The 21,657-nt window shown below is 45.7% G+C and overlaps 1 protein-coding gene across 3 annotated transcripts in view; it reads right to left on the reverse strand.

Annotated features, from left to right (window-relative positions):
• LOC137436665 (laminin subunit alpha-1-like) overlaps positions 1 to 21,657 on the reverse strand; it is a 296,063-nt gene that overhangs the window by 185,717 nt on the left and 88,689 nt on the right. For all 3 annotated transcript variants that reach the window (XR_013624965.1, XM_078786676.1, XM_078786677.1), the window contains exons 15-17: positions 20,784 to 20,895; positions 20,399 to 20,512; positions 13,105 to 13,232 (exon numbers count right to left, since the gene is read on the reverse strand). Coding sequence is in view for 2 of the 3 variants with exons in the window: in XM_078786676.1 (XP_078642802.1) it covers positions 13,105 to 13,232; positions 20,399 to 20,512; positions 20,784 to 20,895 (354 nt within the window). In the remaining variant the exon portion in view is untranslated. The remainder of the gene's footprint in view (positions 1 to 13,104; positions 13,233 to 20,398; positions 20,513 to 20,783; positions 20,896 to 21,657) is intronic.

Genomic DNA, 21,657 nt, shown 5'->3' on the forward strand with positions numbered 1-21,657 from the left:
TTAGTCCAGGTTTTTTCAGAATGGGGGTAACAGCAGCAATTTTGAGGGATGGTGGGACGATGCCTGTAGACAGGGAGGAGTTTATTGTTGCAATGATAAGTGGAGAAAGAGCAGGAAGGGAGGCCTTGACAAAGCTGGAGGGGATGGGGTCAAGAGTGCAGGTGGCAGTTTTCATTCCGATGAGGAGTTCAGAGAGGTCAGTAGGGGAGACTGGGGAGAATTGAGACAGGGGATGGCAGGATAAGGGGGGGCAGGTGGTTTGAGGGGGAGCGGGTGCGGCGGTGGTCAAGCTGTTGTAGATGTTTTCAATTTTGCGTTGGAAGAATGAAAGGAAGGAGATGCAGTTGTCTATTGTGAATGACTGGGTGGTGGTGTTCAGGGGGCTGAGGAGTTTGTTTATTGTAGAGAAGAGTGCTTTTGGGTTTCCGGAGCCAGAGTGGATAATTTGAGAGTAGTAGGCGGAGCGGGCGCGGGAGAGGGCATCTTTATAGTGTTGTATGTGGTCCTTGTAGGCCTGGGAGTGAACTGTGAGACCTGTTTTATTGCGGAGTCTTTCAAGTTGGCGAGCACGAGTTTTCATTAGGCGGAGCTCAGGGGTAAACCAGGGAGCAGAATGGGTGAAAGAAACTGTTTTGGTTTTTATAGGCGCAATTTGGTCAAGGCAGGAAGAGAGAGTGTGGTTGTAGTAGTCAGTGAGGTCAGAAGGGGTGTGGAGGTCAACGAAGGGAGAAGTGGACATTTTTTCAGAGAGGGTCGATGAGAATGAGGCAGGTGAAAAAGCGTTTAGCTTACGGAAGTTGATAGTGCGATAATGCCTTGGTGCTGGGGTGGGGATGTTGATGGTCAGAGTGATGGCTAGGTGGTCAGAGAGAGTGAGGTCGGAGCCAGAGAGATGGTGCAAAATTAGTCCAGTAGAGCAGACAAGGTCCAAAATGTGACCACGGTTATGGGTAGGAAAGTTGACATGTTGAGTGAGGTTAAAGCAGGTGAGTAAATCAGTGAAGTCAGTGGTTAGCGTGGAGTCAGTGGAGTCCATGTGGATATTGAAATCACCAAGGAGGAGGATTGAGGGGGAGAGGGAACATAGCTGGGTCAGAAAGTAGGAGAAGTCAGACAGGAATGATGGGTGTGGTTTGGGAGGGCGGTAGACAACAGCCATGACTGACTGTGTGTGACCAGAGAGTTTAAAAGCCAGGTGTTCAAATGATGGAGCAGATGAGATGGAGATGAGGTTGGTCTTGATGTCTTGTCGGTGAATAACGGCAATTCCACCACCTCGGCCCTCCGAGCGTGGTTTATTGATGTAAGAATATCCATTGGGTGTGGTGAGGTTGAGCGTGTAGTAGTCCAGTGGTTGTTGCAGTGGTAATGCATTCACTCGTGTCCGTGTGTGTGTGTGTGTGTGTGTGTGTGTTCGTGTGTTCGTGAACAAGATATCTGGAAAAGTTCTGAACGGATTTGGATGAAAGTTGGTGGGATGATTGCCCTTGGGATAAGGAAGAATTGATTAGTTTTTGGTGAAGCTCAGGATATTATTCCCGATCCAGGAATTTTTTGAACGATTTTTTTTACCATTGGAAGATAGGGCTCATTTTTTTTAACATTATCTTCTATATATTCTATAGTTAACATTGTGATATGAAAATAGTTTTCATATTTGTTGTAAATGTAGTTTAAACTCGTGGTTATGCATTAGAGCAGTGTATTTTTTTTAGCAGCGTCGTCTTCAATGTTCATTTTTTTTTCTTTCTAATAAAGACATATTCTGTCATTGTCAAACCACCAAAGTGTGTATTAGGTTTCCCCGTTTAATAAAATGTATCGTTTGATACGTATAATGCTTTAAAACTGTTTTTTTTTTGGCTTTTTGTTTTTACCTCAGAAGAGATATCAACATTTAGCTCAGCGAATGTCATTCGCGGTGTCAATATTTGATGAACTTATAAAGACTTGGTTCCAGATTTGTCAATGCTTGAGGTATATTAACAAACGAATAAAACAGATTTGGCAAAATTCCAACTTTTTTTTAAAAGATCGCATATTCACCCAGGGTTGTGAGAGGCTGAAGAAGAAGAAACCTCGCATGGCCTCCCAGACCAAATAAATAATTCTGGTTCTGGCTCTGCGATTTTCAGGTTTATTACTCCCGCCAGGGAGTAACGCATTCGATCGTGTCCGTTCATGTGTGTGTGTGTGTTCGTATGTTCGTGTGTTTGTGTGTTTGTGAACAAGATATCTGGAAAAGTTCTGAATGGATTTGGATGAAAGTTGGTGGGATGATTGCCCTTGGGATAAGGAAGAATTGATTAGTTTTTGGTGAAGCTCAGGATATTATTCCGGATCCAGGAAATGTTTTTGAAAAAATTTTTGGGGAAAGATTTTTTCTGTTTTACTGCATTAAAGCTTTTATTCTTATTCTTGAATGATGTTTTTCTCCTCTAATTCCGAGATATATCAAAATAAATTCTCTGACAATTAGGGCCTACTTTCTTTTTAATTTATTGTTTTGGGGAGAGGGGATGTTAAACAAAACGTATTGTTCCAACTAAACCCACGGCGGGAGTGTGCGCTCTACTGAGTGGCGTTCTAGTTATTGTTTATAATGCAGGACAGTTCTTTCGAACAACACCATGGCACAGAGACAGCAGATTGATCTCCCAGGAGCATAGGTTCCTACTGCACAAAATCTTAACTCCACGATGTAAAAAAAATACGCCTATTAATACAACAAACTTTATTGAAATACTACGTCTTAAGACTGAGCGGCAGGGGTGTCGAGAGCCAGAACGGGCCCAGGGGCAAACAACCTCGGAGACCCCCGAAACTCCACCATTTCACTCTCTTTTGTAACTTTAAAAAATAACTTTCTTGAAAGAAGATCTTAAATTGGAAGAACAACAAGCTCACCAAAAAAGCAAAATCACAGCAGCATCCTTTTTAGATCTCAGTACAAGTGTCAAAAAGTAAATAAACAAGCGTTACGCTTAGGTCCCCCTTCGGTGAAGTGATGTGAGTTGACAAAGTGGAAGACGCAGGAAACATGGAAGAGTCGATAATATTTGCGAGTTGGTTGGAGACACACCCACACACCAGATTAGAAGTTAGTAGTTCGATTATTTTTCAAGATATTCCGCTCACAATGTTCAGACATACATGGCGGCGGCCATCTTGGATTTTGACGTGGCGACCCAATTTTCAATAGCGTTCTTCCTTATGCCTAGATACACCCACACACCAGATTAGAAGTTGGTACTTCGCGCATTTTTCAAGATATTTCGCTCAGAAGGTTTTTTTTTTTTTTTTTGGGATACTGAATTGAGGCTCGTGAAAGACCTAACATTTATTTCACAAACAAATCAACCAAACAAACAAAATATATAAAAAGAGGGAGTGGAAGACAAGATGGGGAGAGAAGGGGAAGCACACAAACACAACATTTGAGAGCAGGGAGATGTGTGGGAGGGAGAGGGCTTGGGGCGAGGAGGTATGGGAAGGAGGAGGGGGGTGGGAGAAGTATAAAACACAAGGACACCAAGGACTTCCAGGAGAGAAGTTGGTATTTCAAAAAAGTGGATTTCAATTCAAATTAGCGGGGGTAGAAAAGATCAAGGTTTTGGATGGGGGAAGATAAGAGATGGTGGTGAACAGCTGTTTTAAAGACCTGGAGGGTGGAGTGTGATTGAAGAGAGTGAGGGAGTTTGTTCCAGAGGCGGGAGAAAAGAGGAATGAAGGAGTGAAGGTGAGCAGAGAGTCTTGATTTTGGCAGTTTAACCATAAGAGGGTTGCAGGCAGATCTTGTGCGACCTGTAGGAATATTTGGGGGACAGAGCCCAGAGAGAGCTAGGGGGGGGGGGGGGGGGGCAAGGCCAGAGAGGAGTCGGTAGAAGACGGAAAGACCACCAACCTGCCTGCGGTGAGTGAGTGAGTGAAAGGCCCTCGGAGATAGCTTCATCGCGGGAGATGTCAATGATTCTGAACGCTTTGGTTTCAACAGCGTGAAGACGAGCTAGGTGTGAGGCAGGAGCACCAGCCCAGAGGGGAGAGCAGTATTCCATTGAGCTGCGGGTGAAAGCCTTGTATGTGGTGAGGAGCTCAGGTGTGCCAAGGAAGGACTTCGCACGACGGAGGATGCCCAGTCGGCGACTGGCTTTAGAGGCCAGATTTGAAATGTGGTTTTTCCCAGGAAAGATCATGGCAGATAGTGAGACCCAAAAGCTTGAGTGACAGAACTTCTTGGAGAGGATTATTCAGAAAGTGGATGGGAGGGTTGTCCAGTCGGTCTTTTCGGAGAGACATCGTAAGAGTGTGAGATTTGTCAGGATTGAAAGACATGTTCCACTTGTTTGCCCAGTCTGTGATTTTGTCCAGGTCTGCAGAGAGTGAGGAGGCTGCAGACTGCCGATCTGAGGGAAGAGGAATGGAGCGGCAGAGAGTGGAGTCATCAGCAAAGAGATAGAGAGGATTTTCAAGAGAGTCAGAGAGATTATTGATGAAGACCAGAAAAAGCACAGTGCCCAGAACACTGCCTTGGGGAACTCCAGCCTGAACAGGAAGAGGAGATGAGAAAAACCCATTCAGGGCCACACGTTGACTACGACTAGAGAGGAAGTCCGCCAGCCATGCGTGGAGATTTCCATGGATACCAAAGGAGGAGAGTTTGGTGAGCAGAGCGGGGTGCCAGACCGTATCGAAGGCACATGATATGTCAAGGGAGACAGGTCTAATTTCCTGTTTGGCATTGAGGACCTCCATCCATTGTTGAGAAAGCAGAAGCAGCATGTCCAGAGTAGAGTGACCAGGTCTGAAACCAAATTGATGATCAGAGATCAAGCCATTGGAGAAGAGGAAATATTTCATATCCGAAGCAATGATGGATTCCATGACTTTGCTGATAATTGGGAGAAGGCTGATTGGACTGTAGTTGCCAGGATCTGTTTTTGCACCTTTTTGTGCAAAGTGGTGATGTTGGCTGATTTCCAAGCAGATGGCAGATGACCTTGAGCAAAAGAGAGGGTGAAGAGAACAGAGAGAGGGAGTGAAAGAGCGGAAGAACAGGATTTTAGGACCCGTGGGCTGATGCCGTCAGGTCCAGTTGCAGAATCAGAGTCGAGCGTTGACAGAAACTTTTCCACCTTGTCAGGATTAAAGGACACAGAGTCCAGGAGCAGCTGGGTACGACTGGGTACGGTGGGTACAGAGAGGGATGGGTTTGGGACACAAGATTTAGAGGCAAACACATAGTTGATGCAACTTTGCATTCAGCTTTTTCATGTGCGGAGTCAGCCGTGAAGCTGTTTGAGGTGAGGGAGGGGATGGAGGGGGAACAAACACCAGAAACAGATTTGACCAGATGCCACCAGGATTTGGAAGAGGGAGACATATAAGAGAGTTCGGTCTTGAGAATGGAGAGATATTGTTTCCTGGCTCTCCTGAGGGTGGACACACAATTGTTTCGGGCTTTGTGAAAGGAAATGAGATTTCCTTCCGTTGGATTTGCTTTCCAGGAGACGAAAGCAAGTTGTTTCTGGGCAACAGCCTCACCACAAGATTCCGTGTACCATGGACGGGAGGAAGGGTATGACAAATGAAGACGAGATGGGATAAATCTGTGCATGAGAAAGAGCAATTTACTTTGGAAGAATTCCCAGGATGAGTTGATGTCAGAGGCGGTAGAGATGGGAGACCAGTCCAGATGATTGATGGCTGCTTGAAGACCATGCCAGTTGGCCTGAGTGAAATGCCAGACTCGTCGGCGCTGAGGAGGGTCTCTGAGAATGGTCAGAGATGTCCACTTTAACACCACCACTTTAACACCACTTTCGCACCAGGTTCAGACATATATGGTCCCCTCGTCTGACTGGCCGACGTGGTCCCTGACGCTACACAGTTTGTTCATTTACAATCAGGTCACTCCATCCCCGTCCTCTGGTCGGCTCAGCGCACTCCCACTCAACATCCCAGCGCACCTGGTCACAGCAACGCACACAATCGCACCTCCTATCTGCGAACCCTGGCGAAATCACCTGAGTTCATCCCCGCCGTACAAAACAACATCAAGCTCACCCTGTTCAATACCCGGTCCCTCAACAACAAATCCCTCATCCTCAACGACTACATCCTGGAAAATAAACTGGACTTTCTCTGTCTCACTGAAACCTGGCAACAACCTCTGGACTACTTCGCACTCAACCTCACCACACCCAATAGATATTCCTACATCAATAAACCACGCTCGGAGGGCCGAGGTGGTGGAATTGCCATTATTCACCGACAAGACATCAGGACCAGCCTCATCTCCATCGCATCTGCTCCATCATTTGAACACCTGGCTTTTAAACTCTCTGGTCACACACAGTCAGTCATGGCTGTTGTCTACCGCCACCCCAAACCACACCCATCATTCCTGTCTGACTTCTCCTACTTTCTGACCCAGCTATATTCCCTCTCCCCTTCAATCCTCCTCCTTAGTGATTTCAATATCCACATGGACTCCACTGACTCCACGATAACCACTGACTTCACTGATTTACTCACCTGCTTTAACCTCACTCAACATGTCGACTTTCCTACCCATAACTGTGGTCACATTTTGGACCTTGTCTGCTCTACTGGATTAATCTTGCACCATCTCTCTGGCTCCGACCTCACCCTCTCTGACCACTTAGCCATCACAATGACCATCAACATCCCCGCCCCAACACCAAGGCATAATCGCACTATCAACTTCCGTAAGCTAAACGCTCTTTCAACTACCTCATTCTCATCCACCCTCTCTGAAAAAAATGTCCACTTCTCCCTTCGTTGACCTCCACAACCCTTCTGATCTCACTGACTACTACAACCACACTCTCTCCTCCTGCCTTGACCAACTTGCGCCTATAAAAACCAAAACAGTTTCTTTCACCCATTCTGCTCCCTGGTTTACCCCTGAACTCCGCCTGATGAAAACTCGTGCTCGCCAACTTGAAAGACTCCGCAATAAAACAGGTCTCATAATTCACTCCCAAGCCTACAAGGACCACTTACAACACTACAAAGATGCCCTCTCCCGCGCCCGCTCCGCCTACTACTCTCAAATTATCCACTCTGGCTCCGGAAACCCAAAAGCACTCTTCTCTACAATAAACAAACTCCTCAGCCCCCTGAACACCACCACCCAGTCATTCACAGTAGACAACTGCATCTCCTTCCTTTCATTCTTCCAACGCAAAGTTGAAAACATCTACAACAGCTTGACCACCGCCGCACCCGGTCCCCCTCAAACCACCTGCCCCCCCTTATCCTGCCATCCCCTGTCTCAATTCTCCCCAATCTCCCCTACTGACCTCTCTGAACTCCTCATAGGAATGAAAACTGCCACCTGCACTCTTGACCCCATCCCCTCCAGCTTTGTCAAGGCCTCCCTTCCTGCTCTCCCTCCACTCATCATTGCAACAATAAACTCCTCCCTGTCTACAGGCATTGTCCCACCATCCCTCAAAATTGCTGCTGTTACCCCAATTCTGAAAAAACCTGGACTAAACCCTGACACCCTAAACAACTTCAGACCCATCTCCAACCTACCCTTTCTGTCGAAAGTTTTGGAACGCGCTGTAGCCACTCAACTCAAACATCACCTCTCTGCCAATAACCTGTATGAAACATTCCAATCCGGATTCCGCTCCAACCACAGTACTGAAACTGCTCTCCTCAAAATCACCAACGACCTTCTCCTCTCCTCTGACGCTGGCAACCTCAACATTCTCATCCTCCTCGACCTCAGCACCGCCTTTGACACCATCGATCACACCATCCTCCTCACCCGACTTGAAACCACCTTTAACGTTACCGGCACTGCCCTCTCTTGGATTAAATCATACCTCTCTGACAGACGCCAGTTCATCTCCATCAATAACTGCAAATCCCCCACTGCTCCCCTCCCCCAAGGTGTCCCCCAAGGTTGAGTTATTGGCCCCCTCCTCTTCATCCTTTACCTGTCCCCCCTCGGTCATTTAATCCGCCGTCCTGGTCTCCAATTCCACTGCTTCGCCAATGACATCCAGCTTTTCATCTCCACCAAGTCCATCTCCACCGCCACCCACTCTATCCTGACAAACTGCATCACTGAAATAAAATCCTGGCTTCAAATTAACTTCCTCAAACTTAACTATGATAAATCTGAAATAATCATCATTGGCCCAAAAACGCTCATAAAATCCACCAATAACTTTGCCCTCAGCATCGACGGTATCCCAGTATCCACCTCCCCTCACATCCGGAATCTTGGCATCATCTTTGACCAAACCCTCTCCTTCGACAAATACACTAAACAGATCACAAAGACAGCCTTCTTTCACCTGAAAAACATCACCCGTCTCCGTCCATCCCTCTCCTCCATGGCTGCAGAAACCCTCATCCACGCCTTCATCACCTCCCGTCTGGACTACTGCAATAGCCTCCTCTATGGTTCAGCCTCAACAATCACCAATAAACTCCAATACATTCAGAACTCCGCTGCCCGTCTACTCACCCATTCCCGGACCTGTGACCACATCACCCCCGTCCTTTACAAGCTTCACTGGCTCCCCATCTCCCAGAGAATCCAGTACAAAATCCTCCTCTTGACCTACAAAGCCCTCCATAACCTGGCCCCATCCTACCTGGCTGACCTCCTCTCCAGACACACTCCCAACCGCAACCTCCGCTCTGCTGGTACCAACCTCCTGACCCCCCCCCCCCCCCCATCCAGACCAAATTCAGATCCTGGGGGGCCAGGGCCTTCTCCATCACTGCTCCCACCCTCTGGAACTCACTACCTCACACCATCAGACTCCTCCTCACTCACCACATTCAAAACATCACTCAAGACCCACCTGTTCAACACTGCATTCAACATTCAACCCACAGCATTTAACCCCTGACTATCTCTTCTCCTTCTCCCTCCTTTTTGCTTTGAATATTTCCCTATTGATTCTTGTTTTTTTTTTTGCAATTGTTTTTATGTTTTGCTATGCATTATGTTTTGCACTCTGTCAAAGCGTCTTTGGGCTTCCTGAAAAGCGCAATATAAAATAAATGCATTATTATTATTATTATTATTATATATGGCGGCGGCCATCTTGGATTTTGACGTGGCGACCCAATTTTCAATAGCGTTCTTCCTTATGCCTAGATACACCCACACACCGGATTAGAAGTTAGTTCATTTATTTTTCAAGATATTCCGCTCAGAAGGTTCAACGCACGCACGCACACACGCAAGCACGGACGCACACATGGACGGAGGGGAAAACCATAGTCCCCCTTTCGCTCGTGGTGCGACGGGGGACAATAAAGTACTGTATTAAACAATCCATGATATAAGTTTACATTTGTCTGTGCGTCGGTCGCCGCTTTCGGTCCTGCTTTTGCTTTTCTAGTCTGTCTTTGAATATTGACCCAGATATAAACCGTCATCCCGGTGTTTTACAGATTGGGCGATTCATCATCGTGTGTTCCCCTCTCTGACGGACGTTAAACATGTTGTCCCATCACGTCCACCGACTAATGTCTGAGAATCATCAACATTAGTTGGTGGACGTTAAATGTCCCACGGTGTCTTTCGCGAAGAGTTGGCAAGTCATTGGCGGCATCCTGGGCAAATTAAAAATTCCTGCCCTAACCTTAGTCGAATGTCACACCTGACCAGCCGGTTTGTGAAAGACTTAAGCCAAATTCCCCCCTGCCAACTTTACAAGAACGTGGAACTTCAATCAAAGAATAATGTGATCGTTCTCCGGTCACGACCCTTCAATCATGGAACGATGACGAAATGAGGACGAGCTGATGAGGACGAGCTGATGAGGACGAGCTGATGAGGACGAGCTGATGAGGGGTTTGCTGTACTGAATTAAACAAAAATTACTGGAGAAGCTCGACGGGCCCCTCAGGGCAGCACTGGGTTCCAGGGCAGCAACCCCCCTCCGCCCCATGAACCCTTCCCCCTCCCTCCCCCACCCCTCTCATTGATGCCGCAAAGTACCACACCTCAGCCTGCCACACCTCAAAGTGCTGATTCAGGTGTGGCAGGCTTGGGGGTAGCAGGTTGAGGAGTGGCAGGCTTGGGGGTAGCAGGTTGAGGAGTGGCAGGCTCGGGGGTAGCAGGTTGAGGAGTGGCAGGCTTGGGGGTAGCAGGTTGAGGAGTGGCAGGCTCGGGGGTAGCAGGTTGAGGAGTGGCAGGCTCGGGGGTAGCAGGTTGAGGAGTGGCAGGCTCGGGGGTAGCAGGTTGAGGAGTGACAGGCTTGGGGGTAGCAGGTTGAGGAGTGGCAGGCTTGGTGGTAGCAGGCTGAGGAGTGTCAGGCTTGGGGGTAGCAGGCTGAGGTGTGGCAGGCTTAGGGGTATCAGGCTTAGGTGTGGCAGGCTTGAGGGTAGCAGGTTGAGGAGTGGCAGGCTTGGGGGTAGCAGGCTGAGGTGTGGCAGGCTCAGGGGTAGCAGGTTGAGGAGTGGCAGGCTTGGGGGTAGCAGGCTGAGGTGTGGCAGGCTCGGGGGTAGCAGGTTGAGGAGTGGCAGGCTTGGGGGTAGCAGGCTGAGGTGTGGCAGGCTTGGGGGTAGCAGGTTAAGGAGTGGCAGGCTCGGGGGTAGCAGGCTGAGGAGTGGCAGGCTCGGGGGTAGCAGGTTGAGGAGTGGCAGGCTCTGGGGTAGCAGGCTGAGGAGTGGCAGGCTTGGGGAGTAGGGGGTAGCAGGTTGAGGAGTGGCAGGCTTGGGGAGTAGGGGGTAGCAGGCTGAAGTGTGACAGGCTTGGGGAGCAAGGGGTAGCAGGTTGACGAATGGCAGGCTAGGGGGTAGCAGGTTGAGGAGTGGCAGGCTAGGGGAGTAGGGGGTACCAGGTTGAGGAGTGGCAGGCTAGGGAAGTAGGGGGTAGCAGGCTGAGGTGTGGTAGCTTTGGTAGTAGCAGGTTGAGGTGTGCTAGACATCCCCTTGGTGGTCGACAAAATTATAAACTATCCGATTGGTGCTCAGTGCACAGTGTGTTGCATCAAAAAGTGCAGCATCCCTCATGTGGATGTCAAGCCGGGTATCCCATGTGCTAGCATCAGCTGGTGGATCATAAAGGTCCCACAATATCTTTCACAAAGAAAAGACAATTGTTTCTGGTACCTGGAACAAATTCCAGATGCCTGCAAGAAAAGTGCAGGGACACTGCATATCAGTGTCACAGTATAATCTCAGTACAGTAATGATGAAACCAGCTCAAAAATTAATAACTGAATCCTGTCTGATATGTGGTCGCTGTAACAATGACTATGGTCACTTAGGTTAGAGCAACACAACTTTGCACCTCTGGAGCTATTCTGCACAAGCTTATCCTGGCATTAAAGAGATGTCGAGAGACGCGCAATCATATATATACAGTCACGTGAAAAAGTAAGTACACCCCATGTAAAGTTTTGACTTTTCCAACATATTTCAACATACAGCTATTTGATCTTCATTTCAACAATATTGATAGATAAAGGTGATATAATATAACAAATATCATGAAACATTTACATTTTGTAGTCCATTGTATAATTTAAATCAACATAAATGCAAATTTTGCATGTGGAAAAAGTAAGTACGCCCCTACATTTATCACTACTTCAAATACCTAAAATTAGAATCAGGTGCACCAGCTCAGGTGCAAATAATTAGAACATCGTGAGAGAGGATCTTGGAGGAACCTGTCTTATTTAAGCCTCAGACATCAAGTTTGGTTTGCTCTTTGTTGTTGAAGTGTGCGGCGTCACCATGCCTCGATCAAAAGAGCTCTCTGAGGCCTTCAGAAAGAAGGTTAGAGATGCCTACGAGTCTGGAAGGGATTAAAAAGATCTCCAAACAATTTGAAATCAATCATTCGACTGTCCGGAAGATCATCTACAAGTGGAGAAGATTCCAAACAACTGCCAACTTGTTCAGGCCAGGCCGCCCCAGCAAGTTCAGCCCAAGAGCAGACCGCTAGATGCTGAAAGAAGTCTCGAAGAACCCCAGAATGTCATCACGGGACCTACAGGTAGCTCTTGCCACTGTTGATGTCAAAGTGCACTAGTCTACCATTAGAAAGAGGCTGCACAAATTTGATCTGCATGGGAGGTGTGCCAGGAGGAAACCTTTGCTGTCCAGAAAGAACATCAGGGCAAGACTAAAGTTTGCCAATGAACACCTCGGCAAAGACCAGCACTTCTGGAACAATATGCTCTGGACGGACGAGTCAAAGGTAGAGCTATTTGGCCACAGTACCAGAAGACATGTTTGGCGAAAACCAAAGACAGCATTTCACTACAATAACCTGATACCAACTGCAAAGCATGGTGGTGGAAATATTATGGTTTGGGTCAGCCTTGCTGCATCAGGGCCTGTGCAGCTCACCATCATAGAATCCACTATGAATTCTTCATTGTACGAGAGGGTGCTTGAGGATAATGTGAGGCCATCTGTCAGAAAGTTGAAGCTCAACCGAAGGTGGACCTTGCAACATGACAATGACCCTAAACATACCTGTAAATCCACCAAGGAATGGCTGAAAAGAAAGAAATGGAGGGTTCTGGAATGGCCAGGTCAAAGCCAGCCCGGATCTAAATCCCATCGAGATGTTGTGGGGGGATTTGAAACGAGCTGTGCATGCAAGAAACCCCTCAAACATCACACAGCTGAAAGAATTCTGCATGGGGTGGACAAAAATTTCTCCCAGTCGATGTCAGAGACTGGTCGACAGTTATAAGAAACGCCTACTTGAGGTTGTTTCTGCCAAAGGGGGCAATACCACCTATTAGAGCCAAGGGTGTACTTACTTTTTCCACATGCGAAATTTGCATTTATGTTTATTTAAATTATACAATGGACTACAAAATGTAAATGTTTCATGATATTTGTTATATTATATCACCGTTATCTATCAATATTATTGAAATGAAGATCAAATAGCTGTATGTTGAAATGTGTTGAAAAAGTCAAAACTTCACATGGGGTGTACTTACTTTTTCACGTGACTGTATGATGTGTGTCCAAGATTACAACTATAGTGAGTGATAGGGAATGGACAACTTTTAAGCATGATGAACGCCCCCTCGGAGGTACAGAGGACGCAAGAAAGTATTCATGAAACATTACGGGCTAAATGATGAGGCGTGCGAACAGGGACACGGACGACAGTCGTTTGGTGCTCCCTTGGTGGCATCCCCGTAGTATCCACGTTCACAGCGCTCACAATGATTTCCTGTTGTGTGATTCCTGCAGCTCTGCATAAAGAAGATGGAATCAAAACATTTAAAGGTGTTAAAATAACATGTACTGGAGAGCCCAATATGATAAACTCCAATGTTTTTAACTTTGGGAGATGTGCATGTCGATGCAAGACTGTAAGACAAAAGCTTTAGAACTACTGCCGGAGCTAAAGACATTTTTCAGTTCTGCCCCTTTGTGGTATGCAGACCAACAACCAAATATAGTATTAATTGCACAAGGTAGGGTTGCATGAATGCAGGTGGCTGACAGTGAGATCTTGGTAGGTAATTCATGAGGGAGTTGCAGCAGAACGTCCAGCAGAGGGCAAAACACACCACTTTTAGAGCACACATTGTTAGTCTGATCATAAGGATGTGACAAATGCACACTCTGAAATGTAAAACCCACAGTAAGAACACAAAAAATCATCATCATCGCACACACACATTCCAATAAACAACCACCCACACCTACCCTTAAACATCATCATCACACCCCCCCCCAAAGATGCTCATGCACAACAAGAGGATAATCACCCACACACACCCAGAGAACAATTACCAACACTATGGTAATTACAATTACCAACAAAATTACCAATTAACAATTACCAACCTCCCCAAAGATACCCACACATACCCACAACAACCAGCAGTCACACACATCACAAAGTCACCTATACAGCCCAACAAGACAATCATCGACATGGCTTTTCTCATATGTATATTCCTTGCAAGCCCAAACATTTATTGAGCAATAACAGGCATTCCCTAAAACATTATGTTAACATTTAAGGATGTTGTAAATAATACTAGTTTTCCAACAAAAGACATGTGCACACACCGACACAACCGTCACTCACATACACACCAACCAAAATCTCCACACACAATCACAAAGTGGCCCACACATAGACAATCACAAATTGGCCCACACATATACAATCACAAATTGGCCCACACATAAACAATCACAAATTGGCCCACACATAGACAATAGCAAATTGGCCCACACATAGACAATCACAAATTGGCCCACACATAGACAATCACAAATTGGCCCACACATAGACAATCACAAATTGGCCCACACATAGACAATAGCAAATTGGCCCACACATAGACAATCACAAATTGGCCCACACATAAACAATCACAAATTGGCCCACACATAGACAATAGCAAATTGGCCCACACATAGACAATCACAAATTGGCCCACACATAGACAATCACAAATTGGCCCACACATAGACAATAGCAAATTGGCCCACACATAGACAATCACAAATTGGCCCACACATAAACAATCACAAATTGGCCTACACATAGACAATAGCAAATTGGCCCACACATAGACAATCACAAATTGGCCCACACGTAGACAATAGCAAATTGGCCCACACATAGACAATCAGAAATTGGAATTGGCCCACACATAGACAATCACAAATTGGCCCACACAGACAATCACAAATTGGCCCACACAGACAATCATAAATTGGCCCACACAAAGACAATCACAAATTGGCCCACACAAAGACAATCACAAATTGGCCCACACATAGACAATCACAAAGTGGCCTACACATAGACAATCACAAATTAGGCCACACATAGACAATCACAAATTGGCCCACACAGACAATCACAAATTGGCCCACACAAAGACAAACACAAATTGGCCCCACACAAAGACGAACACAAATTGGCCCCACACAAAGACAAACACAAATTGGCCCCACACAAAGACAAACACAAATTGGCCCAGAAATAGACAATCACAAATTGGCCCAAACATAGACAATCACAGATTGGCCCACACATACACAATCACAAAGTGGCCCACACATAGACAATCACAAAGTGGCCCACACATAGACAATCACAAAGTGGCCCACACAGAAACAATCACAAATTGGCCCACACAGACAATAGCAAATTGGCCCACACAGACAATAGCAAATTGGCCCACACATAGACAATCACAAATTGGCCCACACAGACAATAGCAAATTGGCCCACACAGACAATAGCAAATTGGCCCACACATAGTCAATCACAAATTGGCCCACACATAGACAATCACAAATTGGCCCACACATAGACAATAGCAAATTGGCCCACACATAGACAATCACAAAGTGGCCCACACATAGACAATCACAAAGTGGCCCACACATAGACAATCACAAATTGGGCCACACAGACAATCACAAATTGGCCCCCACAGACAATCACAAATTGGCCCACACAAAGACAAACACAAATTGGCCCAACACAGACAAACACAAATTGGCCCAACACAAAGACAAGCACAAATTGGCCCCACACAAAGACAAACACAAATTGGCCCACACATAGACAATCACAAATTGGCCCACACATAGACAATCACAAATTGGCCCACACCTAGACAATCACAAATTGGCCCACACATAGACAATCACAAATTGGCCCACACATAGACAATCACAAAGTGGCCCACACATAGACAATCACAAAGTGGCCCACACATAGACAATCACAAAGTGGCCCACACATAGACAATCACAAATTGGCCCACACAGACAATAGCAAATTGGCCCACACAGACAATAGCAAATTGGCCCACACATAGACAATCACAAAGTGACCCACACATAAACAATCACAAATTGGCCCATACATAGACAATAGCAAATTGGCCCACACATGGACAATCACAAAGTGGCCCACACATGGACAATCACAAAGTGGCCCACACACATAGACAATCACAAATTGGCCCACACATAGACAATCACAAATTGGCCCACACATAGACAATCACAAATTGGCCCACACATAGACAATCACAAATTGGCCCACACATAGACAATCACAAATTGGCCCACACATAGACAATCACAAATTGGCCCACACATAGACAATCACAAATTGGCCCACACATAGACAATCACAAAGTGGCCCACACATAGACAATCACAAAGTGGCCCACACATACACAATCACAAAGTGGCCCACACATACACAATCACAAAGTGGCCCACACATAAGCAATCACAAATTGGCCCACACATAGACAATCACAAATTGGCCTACACAGACAATAGCAAATTGGCCCACACATCGACAATCACAAAGTGACCCACACATAAACAATCACAAATTGGCCCACACATAGACAATCACAAATTGGCCCACACAGACAATAGCAAATTGGCCCACACATAGACAATCACAAAGTGGCCCACACATACACAATCACAAATTGGCCCACAAAAAACACAATCACTGTGTCCCACACAGACACACACACAATCACAGTGTCTCCTCACACACACACACAATCATTAAATTGGCACACACACACATACACACACATACACACACACACACGCTCACGAAGTGTACCACTGGACTAAGGTACCTCCATGGCAACTTTAAAGAAGATTGGCTCAGAATGAAGAAATAGTGTGCTATATTAATTGGAAAAAGAAAAAAGAGAACCAAAGCAGAACCAATACATCTCCCTTCCCTGCAGGAGGTGGGCCCATATAAAGAAACAACTTGACCTGTAAAAACACGGTTTACACGAACCAACCTGAGGTGCATATCCATTAAATGTCATCACCAAGTCGTAACCAACAAAACACATGTGACTGTCCTGAACAGACTATAAATATACACACAGGTTTCCCACTCTAATGATATCACCACCGCACCCCAACCTTCCCACCCGCCACCCACTCCTTTTGGGGGTGTGCATTTCCCACATCCCAAGCCCTTTCATCACCCTCCACCCGTTGCATTCCAAAACCATGCTGGTCACAAGATAGTCATTCTAGGAACTGGCAATACGTGCATGCTTGCCTTATGAAAATAAAATCACCTTTTGGTTCATCATGACTGAGTGACAAACCCAACAAAACACTCCCATTTTGGGCAAACTTCTGCTTCACAAATCCCAACACAAACTAGAAAGAGCAATCAGAGATTGCAGACCCTCGCCAGGACACGTTTTCAGTGGCTTTTAAGGCTTTTGTGTTAAAACAAATATGGCGGCCAGGCCACGTGACCGAAGACGTCTTCATTATTATTTTTTTCTCCACCAATTTATCCCTAGATGCTCTAGAAATTTCATCTTGATCGGATGAAGTTTTGTACGTACTTGTCGAATTACGACGTCATAATGGAGGCACCTATGACATCATCATTAACATTTTATTGCCCATGGAGAGTTCTTAACAATGAGCAATGTCTCAATTTTTTCTATGCAGCACTTTCGGAGATAGAGAGGTACAAAGTTTTTCGTTTTTTCCAAGATGGCGGCCATACCACGTGACCTATTACATCATAATTATCATTAAAAATATTCTACAGGTGGAGTTGCACCTATGGCGAAAACTTCCTGTCAATCGGACCAACAGTTGCAGAGAAAACCATATTTATTCTGTGCGGACAAACAAACAGACAGACAAATGAAAAATCGGTCAGAGACCAAGGACTTGCCGGAATGTACTTTTTTTAAATAGGCCATTTTGGATCAAAATAATAATACATAAGGACATGGGTTGAATCCCTGCTTGAGAGAATGCCAACCCACTCCCCGCCATCACGGTCGTCTCTCCAACTCACAATCCCATGAGATTTGCAGAAAGGACGACCCAAAACCAATTATCTTCTTTTTGATTCGTATATAAACATCATTAAAAGTAAATAATGACCTCTGCCAAAGTTCAAACGACATGGGTTTAATCTCTACATGGGAGAATTCCACATATGTCTCCAACGATCTTGCCAAGGCCATAACACCTATCAGCTCAAAATCCTTTTAACTGTTGCCTTGGTAGTTTTTACAATGAAGGAAACACGTATTGGGAGTACATACGACAAAGCGATTGTGAATGTGACAGCTCTCAGGCGTCTTTCGCTTCGCATCGCAGTGACGGCGAGCACCAACATGGCGGCTGTAAGATTAAAATCTGTCTTCAAGCCCCCTCACCACCCAAAATGTATTCCGGCAATATATTCCGGCAAGTAACAAACGGACAAACAGACAGGAGTGAAAACATAACCTCAATCCACCTTTGGTGGCGGAGGTAACGAAATCAGGATGAAGGTCCCAATGAAAATCCGCCTCATCGAGGCTTCATTTAAACCGTCGAATCTTTCCGCTGTATCATCATGTCTTTACGCTGTGGTCACGATTTTCACGTTTTGGGTGACCTTGAGCTTGACCTTGGGCCTCGAGAGTTAAAAATTGGGCACAGTCTATTCCAGGGCAAGGCGTTGCAGTAAAGTAAAATATGTGTGTAAAGTATGGCGATGCTATGTGCAACGATGTAGACGTAGTACTGCGCACAAATAGACAGACAGACGGACAGATTACCAACCAACCAACATACTTGCCGGAATAACAAAAGGAATCAAATGCAATACCCTCTCCTCAGGCAAGGGTAAAAAGGTGCAAAAACAGATCCCTGCAACTACAGACCAATCAGCCTGCTCCCAATAATAAGCAAGGTCATGGAATCCATCATTGCTTCCGAAATGAAATCCTTCCTCTTCTGCAATGGCTTGACATCGGATCATCAATTTGGATTCAGACCAGGTAATTCGACTCTGGACATGCTGCTTCTGCTGTCTCATCAATGGACAGAGGTCCTCAATGCCTAACAGGAAATCAGAGCTGTCTCCCTTGACATATCACATGCCTTCGATACGGTCTGGCACCCCGCTCTGCTCACCAAACTCTACTCTGATGGTATCCATGGAAATCTCCATGCATGGCTCACGGACTTCCTCTCCTGTCATAGTCAACATGTGGCTCTAAATGGAATTATCTCATCTCCTCTTCCTGTCCAGGCTGGAGTTCCTCAAGGCAGTGGTCTGCACCCTGTGCTTTGTCTGGTCTTCATTTATGATATCTCCGACTCTGGAAAATCCTCTCTATCTCTTTGCTGATAACTCCACCCTCTGCTGCTCCATCTCACATCCCTCAGATCGGCAGGCAGCAGCCTCTTCACTCTCTGCAGAATTGGATAAAATTACAAACTGGTCAAACATGTGGAACATGTCTTTCAATCTTGAAAAATCTCACATCCTCACCTTGTCTCTCCAAAAAGACTATCTGGAAAACCCTCCCAGATACTTTCTCAACAATCCTCTCGAATAAGTTCTGTCACTCATGCTTTTTCATCTCACTATCTGCCATGGTCTTTCCTGGGAAAACAGCATTTCCAAGCTGGCCGCCAAAGCCAGTCGCTGACTGGGCATCCTCTGTTGTGCGAAGTCCTTCCTTGGCACACTTGAGCTGCTCACCACATACAAAGCTTTCATCCGCAGTTTGGTGGAGTATTGCTCTCCCATATGGGCTGGTGCTCTGGCCTCACACCTAGCTCAGCTTCACGCTGTAGAAACCAAGGCTTTTAGAATCATTGGTATGGACCAAGAACATGGACTGTAGAAACCAAGCCAGGACCAAAAACAACACCTGGCAAAGGACGGATGCGCTCCCATAGGGAGCCAACATCATCCAGTAAGGTGATGGTGCCTCCTAAAAAACACTCCTCCAGTTTGGACCAGTTCAAGTCATACCAAAGACTTAAAAACGTGCTGCTTCCTTGCTCGAAGTACGTGAAACATACGTGCTGCTTCCTTGCTTGAAAATGATAGAGCATGGGCAATCCCCACCGGTTGGCATCCATGGGGAGGAGAAAATTCCTCGAGGAAATTCTCTGCTGAGTAAGGTGAGAAAAGCGACGCCATCCGCTGGTACCCAGAGTATCCCGGAGAGTGCTGGGACCGGCACTTCCCCCAAGCTCAGTGGCTGTGTTAAGTGTTTGTCTTGTCAGTATGTCGATGTGTGTGTGTGTGTGTGTGTGTGTGTGTGTGTGTGTGTGTGTGTGTGTGTGTGTGTGTGTGTGTGTGTGTGTGTCTATTACGAGCTTTAGCCCATGTATAAAAAAATCCAAAACTTCTGTAGTGTCCATCTTGTTTATGTCGTGTACCCTGCCCCATCCCTCTCCCTTCCACAGATCTCCCGATGTTGTTGTGCTTCCCTTTCTCTCCCCCTCTTGTCTCCTGTTCCCTTTACTATATGTTCAACGTGTTAGCTCTTATATGAGCCTCAACTAAGTATACAGGATAAACAAAAAAAACTCAGCCTGAAACATTAAGAACCCTCTGGGTACTCACCTTGCAAGAGCCGCTGAGGTTATCACATTCTTGGGAATGTTTGTGGCATTGACAGGGTTCACATACACCATAATAGAGCATCCCTCCCATTCGCCGATAGCCTTTCATGCATGACTAGAGGGTAAAGAGAAAATATTTCCATTGGATAAAAATATCTGGATAAAAACACCTTTTCTTGTTAGGCCTCCCTCAAACGAAACACATATAATGATCTCTCCTTGACATTCTGTAAATGACTTATCATTTGTATAAACGATAAAATTGTACAATATTTGAAAGTTGCACCGAGTTTAAGACAAGAGAGTCGAAGCAATAAGCTCGACAATGCAGCAGATTATCTTGCTGATTAACGAAGGGATAACAAATTCACGTTTCCACTGCTCACCTCACATGATATGCCAGCATATCCAGGTGGGCAGTGACACACCTCTACTGCCTGTGTGATCCTGCTTCCAGTTTGGTTTGCTTGCGCGATGAACATGGAAACCGAGTGAAGCCTTCAAACAGAGATGCCCAATGTCAGGAATAGGCACTTTACACTTTATTATGAGCCAAACATAAGTGATGTCATAAATTTTCTGGCCAGACAAACACCAATACACCTTAATATAAAATATTATATACAGTATATATATATATATATAGTCACGTGAAAAAGTAAGTACACCCCATGTAAAGTTTTGACTTTTTCAACATATTTCAACATACAGCTATTTGATCTTCATTTCAACAATATTGACAGATAAAGGTGATATAATATAACAAATATCATGAAACATTTACATTTTGTAGTCCATTGTATAATTTAAATAAACATAAATGCAAATTTCGCATGTGGAAAAAGTAAGTACACCCCTACATTTATCACTACTTCAAATACCTAAAATTAGAATCAGGTGCACCAGCTCAGGTGCAAATGATTAGAACATCGTTAGAGAGGATCTTGGAGGAGCCTGTCTTATTTAAACTTCAGACATTTTGTTTGGTTTGCTCTTTGTTGTTGAAGTGTGCGGTGTCACCATGCCGAGATCAAAAGAGCTCTCTGAGGCCTTCAGAAAGAAGGTTAGAGATGCCGACGAGTCTGGGAAGGGATATAAAAAGATCTCCAAACAATTTGAAATCAATCATTTGACTGTCCGGAAGATCATCTACAAGTGGAGAAGATTCCAAACAACTGCCAACTTGTTCAGGCCAGGCCGCCCCAGCAAGTTCAGCCCGAGAGCAGACCGCAAGATGCTGAGAGAAGTCTCTAAGAACCC

This window comes from Myxine glutinosa, chromosome 11, assembly GCF_964187855.1.
Source record: "Myxine glutinosa chromosome 11, kmMyxGlut1.1, whole genome shotgun sequence".
In the NCBI taxonomy this organism is placed as follows: Eukaryota; Metazoa; Chordata; class Myxini; order Myxiniformes; family Myxinidae; genus Myxine; species Myxine glutinosa.